This window comes from Bradysia coprophila (genome assembly GCF_014529535.1).
Source record: "Bradysia coprophila strain Holo2 chromosome IV unlocalized genomic scaffold, BU_Bcop_v1 contig_144, whole genome shotgun sequence".
NCBI lineage: Eukaryota > Metazoa > Arthropoda > Insecta > Diptera > Sciaridae > Bradysia > Bradysia coprophila.
In genome coordinates, this window is record NW_023503373.1 from 1549867 (window position 1) to 1559263 (window position 9397).

The 9397-nt window shown below is 34.6% G+C and overlaps 2 protein-coding genes across 2 annotated transcripts; both read right to left on the reverse strand.

Annotated features, from left to right (window-relative positions):
- Positions 1-3362: 3362 nt before the first annotated feature.
- Positions 3363-6156, reverse strand: LOC119071218 (solute carrier family 46 member 3-like). The gene is made up of 5 exons (XM_037176029.1): positions 5699-6156; positions 4157-4845; positions 3859-4098; positions 3549-3789; positions 3363-3479 (listed from the first exon to the last, which is right to left on the reverse strand). Exons 1-5 carry the CDS (start codon positions 5950-5952, stop codon positions 3434-3436), a joined length of 1470 nt encoding a protein of 489 aa, XP_037031924.1. The 5' UTR covers positions 5953-6156; the 3' UTR covers positions 3363-3433.
- Positions 6157-7038: 882 nt separating this feature from the next.
- LOC119071410 (UDP-glucosyltransferase 2-like) lies at positions 7039-8786 on the reverse strand. Its single transcript, XM_037176288.1, has 2 exons — positions 7923-8786; positions 7039-7865 (listed from the first exon to the last, which is right to left on the reverse strand). Exons 1-2 carry the CDS (start codon positions 8751-8753, stop codon positions 7143-7145), a joined length of 1554 nt encoding a protein of 517 aa, XP_037032183.1. The 5' UTR covers positions 8754-8786; the 3' UTR covers positions 7039-7142.
- Positions 8787-9397: the final 611 nt, after the last annotated feature.

Genomic DNA, 9397 nt, shown 5'->3' on the forward strand with positions numbered 1-9397 from the left:
TCCGAACAAAGAATCATAAAACTCAGTGACATATTTCTGGACAAGACATTCTTTAAATCGATTTTTTACCATGGCTCATTTTTCACCAAATGGAGAAAAATGTAGATCTGGTTGTGTTCTACATTTTTCTCCAAAGCGTTAAATTCAGCATAAAACTGTCAAGATCTCATAATCCCCTAATCAGAAATTTTTCCTGAAAATTCTCCAAATTAAACCAAATTATAATTGAAATTAAAATTCGCAGTTTCTTGGAAATTTTCTCCGGTCCAGTTTTCGGATCAATCGCTATCGATATTTTTACTGTTTGAACATTTCGTCTTTTACTTGCTACCCGTGTTATGTGCTTAGATCTGTGCAACGTTTTGCAAACAAACAAATGGTAATATTTAAAGTTTTCTTTTGTTAAACCACAATAACTATCAAATCTGTTATCGCCAACTATAACGAAAGTGAGCAATAAGGTTTAAAAAAAGTCTTTTATATCTAAAATTTTATGTTAAAACAAACGAAGTAAAAGATTTAACAGCCACAAGACGAGACTTTGATCAATGGAAGTAATAGATGACTGTATCGCGATAAGATGAAAGGTTGAAAAAGAGATTCATTTAACTACACCCTACTAGAAGGAAAAAGGATAACCAAGCCTCCATGTGACAAATTTACCAATGACTGAACTAATGAAGCCCGCAATTTGTGAAGTTAAAATGTTGCACTTAGGGATAGAAGTAAGCATTAAGTAAACTAACTAAGCACTTAAGTCTCTTACCTCATGTTGATTAATGCTGGTAAACATCCACAAAAAAAAAATTATTCGCTCAATTCAAGGCTAATGAGTGTAATAATTTTACTTAAGAATTCAATGACAAAATTTCTAATAAAACGTAAAACCTTTACAACAAAATAAAAATCCCTTTCTTCAATCTTATTTAGAAAACAACATCGAACAATATGAAAATGCAATGTTGTAATAAAGGAAAAATAAATTTTAAAAGACATTTTTATACCAATGCGTGTGATTATCTCTGCACCCAATGTATGTATGGCACGGCATTATGTTCGTTTTTTTATTATTTCTTTTTTCGTAACACACAAGCAAAAAAAAAGGTTTTCATCTAATCGAACACAAAAGGACCAAATTAAACGTTTTTCAAGAGATCGAATTAGCGTCTTAAATTGTGTCAAATTGGTAATATTATATACAATCGCCATAGAAAATGAAATTTAATGGGACGAAAAGATGGTAGATTTTTGTTGTTGTTATATAATGTGTAAATGTCGAATCGAACTAAATACAAAAGAAACGAGAAATAAAATGTAGAAATAACCATAAATGAGATTAATTCTGGGCACAGCAAGACATCAAAATTCTATAAAAATCGAAATTTTTGGAATCCGTGACGATTTTATGGTCATATAAAGTCTATAAGCGTTCATAATTTCACTTCATCCGATCATTTTCTGTTTAAGTTTTATAAGCTTATGATATTGCAATTATTGACGATTATTTTGGTAAAAGTTATGTGAATTTGCGAGACTCTGGTTCTGGTAAGATCTCGACCGAAACTGTTTGAGAGATTTAAATTTACCTTGTTATTTAACTTTCATAGCTTAGTATATTTAAAATAAGTAAAGCCTTAACAGACCACCACTATATTTTGAAATTTGGCTTACTCCTCCATTTTGTGACTCAACAATCGACAAACTATAACAAACTATAATATTTTCGATATTCTGGCGAGTTGAATTAAATAATCAAAGAGCTAACAATGGTGATGGTTTTTGATATTTTTAATAAAGTGATATGATAAATCATTGTGAATGGTTTTCTGAATCAAACTTAATTCAAATTTCAGTCGAATCTGTTATTCTTTAATATAACCCCAACCATGTATCCTCAATTTATAAATATAAAAAGGACAGACAATTCAAGTCAATTTTCAAGATCAATAAATAAATTTAACTTAAATATACAATACATTCTATCCAGCTATTAGTTTATGTTTACGGTCATGGTATCGTCGATAAAAAAATATTGACTGGGATCCTTATAATTGTACAAATACAATATCTCGCCTAAGCACATAAGAGGTTCGAACGAGAAACCATTTTATGCCTCAAGAGAAACCATCATTCACTTTTTTATTGAAGTGACATCTTCAAGCAAATAAAAAATCGTAAAAGATCATTCTTCAACACAATTTAAGTCACAGAAAAAAATATTTTGTCGAAATTATAATTTTTCGTCTATTCATTTCATGAAAGAAAAAAAGGTAAAAAGAAGAATTCTTCACTTTTTACTTTTTAATAAATAATCTTGCAATAACAATAACGTAAAATATAATATCTCGTCTTCCAATCAAATGACTATCTTGTGTGTCGTATTGTACGGCTGTACGACCCACCAACTTATAGGTTTTTAGCATGTATTTAAGTTGTTAATGGCACACAAATAAATTTCAAATTAAACATTTTTCATTTTCCGTATTGTCATGCCAAGGGTTTGTCCTTTTTTACCATTCACTTGAAATTGGCTTCTTATGTTTGAAATGGAAAACGAAAATAATAGCACACCCAATCGGTTTTATTTTTGATAATATACCCAGTCTATTAAAGACGACTTCGTGTGTTGGAATTCATCGCTATGATGGAGTATTATTCTGCTGATTGCGTATTGTAAGTAGAAATAAAATATTGACGAAAATTTACATTATGTTTAAGCGCTGATTAAATGCTCATCAGGTAACATTTCAAAACCTTTCAAAAAAATTTGTGGAAGGATTTAACGTCATCGGCTGTCAACAGCGACGACGAAAATAAGTAGTGAGCTAAGGAATTCCTACACACCAAAATGAGTGTTAAAACCAATGAAGTAATAGTATTTTACATGACTAGGGATAAAAAGATAAAAGGTAGAGTTTTCGTGTGAATTTTGTTGATCCGAGGCGAAGCCGAGATAAACACACGAAAAGTAGAGATTTCATTTGTATACCGAGTTATGTAATGGATTTTACATGCTGAGGGCGTCGAAGAAGTGCTTAAAACATGAAAAGTACGGTTTTCGACGTATGTACCATGTTAATGATTTTTACATCCTACATGCATCAAAAAATGTACGTTTAATGTTTCAAGCACTACGTTCGATGCCCTCAGCATGTAAAATCCAGTGTTTATTGACCTCGGATTCGCCTTGGATCAACAAAATTCACACGAAAACTCTACTTTTCATCTTTTTATCCAAACTTGATATTTTTGAGAGTTTTTTTTAGGAATTTTTAAGGAATTTAAAACAGTAAAAGACAGGTACGATTTTATTTACCAATTCCGGCACTTCTATCAAATCACATAACATTTTTATATTCAACTTCTCAATTAGTTTTCTTAAAAGAAGAACAAATCTCGGATATTATTTTAATCGTTCATACGTCTCGATGATTTATTCATCCTTTGTCTTTTCGTTTGTTCCCTCGTGTGACAAGATCCTGTTAAAGCAATTAGTTCAATTCAATCAATTAGCTCAAATGAACGTGAATGTCATGTCAAGTTCATACCAGAAAACGATTACTGGTGGCACAACAAATGCGGCGGAGAGAAGAAAGAAAGCTCCTGGCATGTTTTCAAATGTAGCGGAATACACGAAACTGTAAACTGGTGTTGCAAGAAGAGGTGTTAATGAATCAAGACTGCTCACCAAGGCGTTGACTTTTCCCGTTTCGGTGCTTGAAACAGTTTTAAAAATAATTGTTCGAGTGCAGGTCATTAACTGACCAGCCAGCATAGCTACAATCGGTGCTGTAAACGTTGAATGGATCATTCGATTAAGTTCCGATTCAAAAAACATTGACACAAATAATTTTTTACCGATATACATGATTGCGTTGCTACTTGCAAAGGCATAGATTAAGGACGAGAAAATATGCGCAGCGCAAGAAACGATGCCAATAGCAGGATCAGACATTTTCATTTTGTTTCCGAAAATAATTATTGACGCAAAATTGCCAATAAAACTTGTAACCATTTTGAAGGTCATAAAGGCGGCGAAAGCTGGAGCATCCCAACCAAATTTGTATTTGCCAAATAAGTACATAACAGCACCCTCACCTAATGAAATGTAACAATATTAAGCGATTCTGTAAATATCTAACTATCGTTACGCTACCCCTCACTGGTGCCATAACCAGACAGCGTGATGCGAGAAGGGCCAAAATTTTCAAACGATCATTGCCTGGTCTAGCTTTTACGCCTGAGCCAATGGCATCGATAACATTTTGTTTGTCGAACAAGTCGCTAAACATTGTTTTAACCGTTGCACGTTTGAGAACATTTTCATCTCGTAGAACATTCGGCAGACCGTGAAGTAACCACAAGAAACCAATTGTTTCGATGATAGCGGCAATCGTAAATATTTTAACAAATCCTAAGGAGGATAAGGCTCCTGACAGACCCATGCCAACTGTAACTGCAAGGAAAATGCTACATCCGGTTATATTAGTTTTTTGCGTCAGTTTATCTTTTGGTGTTGTATCGGAAATGTAACTGAAGCAGCTCATGATAATACAGGCATTGTTGCCTGTTAACGATATGATAAACGACGATATAAATCCGACGCTATTCACACCAATGGTTGAAGTTGGGTCCAATGCACAAACAATTAGGAGGACATGCTGAACAATGAAGCTGACCATTACCACGAGCATCGGAATTTTACGTCCATACTTATCACTCCACGGACCAATGAGACATACTAAAATTATTGGAAACAAATTTTCCATCATACCTCTCCACATCATTACTGATCCAGTAAGCTTTTGTATGTTAACCTTTTCTTCTGCATACTGGCTCGAGTCACTAAAAAAACGAACCATCGATTTATTCTATTCATCTTCCTTTAAGTGTTTAAGAAAGTGACGGTTTTTTGTCCTAGTTATTTTTGTTTATTTTGTTTCATTTGTATTGCTTTCCATTTCCTAGCATTTAATTCTGAGTTTAACTGTATTCATGATCCGTCGGCTGTACTAGGCGACAATCTAATCTAATCTACCTCTGGCGAATCATAGACGAAAATGTAAGTTCACTTTCATATGAAAATGATATTATCACATCGTTTTATCACCAAACATACAATCACACGCGCAACAGCTTACCAACAAAGCTGGATTAATCCTACAAAAATGTTTCCGTCTCTCAGATAGAAACAATGGCAGAAACCATTCGCTATTGAGTTAGCAATGTGTCTGCTTACCGTTTGGTCAGTTGCAGGTTTTAGTAGAAATATTTTAATGTTTCTGTGTAGAACCAAACAACCCACATGTACTTGTGTGAGTATATGAAGGTCTTGTACTTCATTTGTTCTTGCACAACACTTGTACTTGTTTTTCGTTGGATTATTTTTATCGTTTTTGTTGGTAACGGATGATATGTCTGACAGACATTGTCTGTCTGAGGCTTCAACAGAAATTGTATTAATGTCGGCGGAAAATTCAGCATAAATATAACGAAAATCGTGTTATTTAAAATTCATTGATATATTCACGAAACTTCGAACAGTTTTTATGTGTTCGAAATTTCGTAAAAATAATCAATTTCAACCGGATAGACAAGACTATACATGTAACTAAAATAGTTTCAATACGATTCTGTGTCACGATTATATTCAGTGTTACATTTTCATGCATCAACTGGTTTCAACAATAAGGCTCACCCAGATTTTAAAGCAGAACAGACTTCGTCACTGTATCCAAAATTCACTTTACATGCTTTTTCGAAAAGAAAATCCTGAACCGCCATATGACCCAATATTGCTGCTGACATTTGAAACACCATAATCGGTTCAACAGTAAAAAAGTTCGTTAATGTCTTCAGTGGTTCTTGGCTTGGGTCAGCCTTATGTGTGGTACCATTGTCGATCTCAACTTTAGGCCTTAAGCCGGTTCTTCCCTCTCGTTTTTCGGCCATCGTCGAAACAGTCAATCAACTGTATTGAATTTAAGTAAATGGTTTATACACTCAACTATACTGCACATAAGTATTGAATTAAACAGGTAAGTCTTTGAAGCAAATGTACTAAAGCAGTAATTTAATATTTGAAATATCCAGAACACATCACCTAGTCACATCACAACACCTGAAGCAACTATATTCACTCAACACTAATATTATCGATAAGATAAATTTGAAAACAAACTGTTGTGTAGTGGTCAATGAATGTCAACGCTGATTTGAGTGAAATGATTTCGCCTGAAGTATTGTCAGATGAACTGACAAGTCCGTTTCCGGAAGAGAGCAATTTCTAACTGAAAGTCGAGCTTCATTTGCAAGTAAAATATGTACGAAGTCGCTCGTAGTAAATTAAACAATTAAACAAACGCGAGCGCGAATTTCACATTGGATTTTACTATTCTGACGCGCGTGCGAATAGCCATTTAACATTGGAAGCATTTTTTTTATAGAAGACAAATTTCTTGGATTTAGTTCTGTTGTTAAAAACAAATTCTCCTTCAGTTGCAATCGGATGATTGAACGAACATACACATTTTCAACAGCTTTGAAACGAAGGAGACTACTGATAGTAGTCTGGGAGCGAAAATTGAATTCAACGAAAGAAAAAAAGAGATTCTTTAGCACAGTTGGATTAACACGAAGCTGTATGCAGCTGCAGCAGTCTAAATCAGAGTTATTACAAATAAGGAAAAGTCGTTTCTTAACACTGTGGTGCAAGTGTGCTAACGTCGTTTCATTATTTATTCGAATTTAGGTGTAAAGCTAATTGAAATATGGGTGAGTTTGATGAATTTTTTTATTGCTTAAGGCTTAAGGACGAAAAAATTGCATTTAGATTAGTACACAGACATGCACACGGCTAAATACGTAGCCATTCTATCAAACGGAAACTAAACGTAAGATTGAATTGTAATTGATTTCCTGAGGCAGTTTTCTTACAAAATTGTTATTTCTTTTATACAGAAATTTGAAGTTTCTTTATCGTGAGAAACTGGTCAATAAGTTGTTAAGCATCAATTGGATCGTGTTTCAAGATACTATCAGATTGACCGTCCTTTCATTTCTTTGGCAATGGTTTGCAAGACTAATGTCAGCGTTTCTTATCTACTTTTATTTACAATTATCGTAACTTAACACCGGCAACTTTACTCTTTTTTACCCTTCTCATGTCCCCTTCTAAACACTTTCCTTAGAATCACTTTGAATAGAAATTTAATCAACCTAATCGAAACATAGAGCGCAGCGAGTATAAAACTAATTGCATCTACCAAATAGTACTGGAGAATATTGAGATGAACTGCAGGGCTCTGCATATGCTTAGCGCCATTATGACGAATCACATATTCGATCCAAAACGCAGCCTTATCCAGAGGATGCTCGGGGCGATCTCGGCTTAAATTTGATAATTTCGTAACAACATTTCCATATGTCGCATTATTTAGAGCCTCGTCCAAAACTGCTGAAAACGTACTCTCACTTAAATCAGCAAATGGCAGCATTACTGCCCAGCCTTCTTTAGCAATATTGCGGGCATTACCTAGTTGATCTCCAAAAAGTGGTATGCCTAACATCGGAACACCATGGTACTTGGCTTCGGTAATGCCAGCTTTTCCACAATGTGAAATGAAAAGTACAACATTGGGATGCGCCAAGACATCATCTTGTGGTAGCCACTTTCCAATCTTAACATTGTCCGGTATATCTGGCAGGTCTGTTTCGAATTTCCATAAAACTCTCTGTTTCAGACTACGGAATTTATTTACAAAAACAGCAATTCTATCCTCAGATAAATCGGAACTTCTCGCATTCGAACCAAGACTAAAGAAGATTGCACCATCAGCAGCACCATCCAAAAACGCTTTGATATCCTTTAAAATGATAATTATCAATTCCAGAATTACGACAATTTGTCCTTTAGAGCTTACCTCTGGCAATGGGCTCGGTCCCTTCTTCATATGCATGCCTTCCACTTCTATCACATTGGGTAGTAAAGGTTCTGGAGTTCTTCCACTAAAGTGTTGAGACACCAGTATCAATGAAATATTTCTCAGAACCTCGTCGTAAGTGGGATATTCACTTGGAGGAAATGCTTCCGTATACAAAGGTGCTACAAAGAGTTGGTTTATTCCTTCCAAAAATGCAAATTCAGTCAGGTAATATCCAATATTCCTGAGCCGTTGGAAAAATGTCATTGGGGTGGCATAACCTGCCGTTATTCCTGGAATAGTTGATATACTGCTGGGATTCCCAGCCAACTTTCGCATCGTATAAAAGTTGACATTCGGTGAAATGATAACTGACGGACATTTAAAGTGACCAGATAGTCCTAGTGCATAGTCATTCCAAGACCAGCCCAAGACAAATAAATCGAAGGTCTCGTTTTTTAACTGCAGAAATTTGTTGTGATTCATTAAGTGTAGCGACATTTTAGACAATTCTTTCATCATTATAAACCTTTGCGCCAGTCCAATACTATTACCAGAGGTTGATGCAGTTCGAAATTTTTTTATTTCTGGTCGATTGATAAAATCCGGTATGTCGATGTATCGGTAGTTTTTCAAAGGCTCTCCCGATTGTTTGAATGACGTGACCACAGTAACATCGTGACCTCTTTTCGCGAGCTCTCTCATTACAGGCTCTTCAACAATGAAATGTGACTGGCTCACTGCTGCAAAAAATCCCAATATTTTAGCACACAGCACAATGTCCAGTTGGATCAAACACAATATAACGATACAGTAGCCGTCCGATTTCATTTTTGGTAATTTTAGTCGAACTAATAGGAAGAAGTTCAAATTTGTTCCGACTTGTTAGATAATTAAAAATCATTTATGTGTGTTACCAAATTGGTTGAACCTTTTTATGAGCAACTTTATCTTTAATTTTGATCAGGCTGATTAGTTACGTTATCAGTAGTTAAGTGTACATAATGCAAGTTAATAATTGCTACGTGAATTTTGATTCAGATTCAGATATGATTCTATTTCGTCACGATTAGCATGCCCGCACGTTAGTAAGTTGGTCGACTTCCGACCATTTTTATGTAATAAAAACTGATTTTTCTCACTTAAAATACATTGAGTTGGGTATCGTTAGAAAGGTATGACCTCTGACTATAAGATTAAAATTAACTTCGATCAAAATGAAAAAATTTATGTGGGGAAGGAACCCAATCGATTTTACTGAATGCTGTTCTGAGCTCCCAGTAGGTCCCTGAATCGATGTTCGCTCTTAGCTTATGGGTGCATTTAGGAAAAACTTCTTTTTTGTTGAGGAGGGGTGTGTTCTATTATAGTTGCGCAAAATTTCGTAAAATTTACATTCCTCAAAAGTTTCGCAAATTTTGTTAAATTTCACAAATTTAACAAAAATTTCACAAATAATAGGCACTGTAAATATT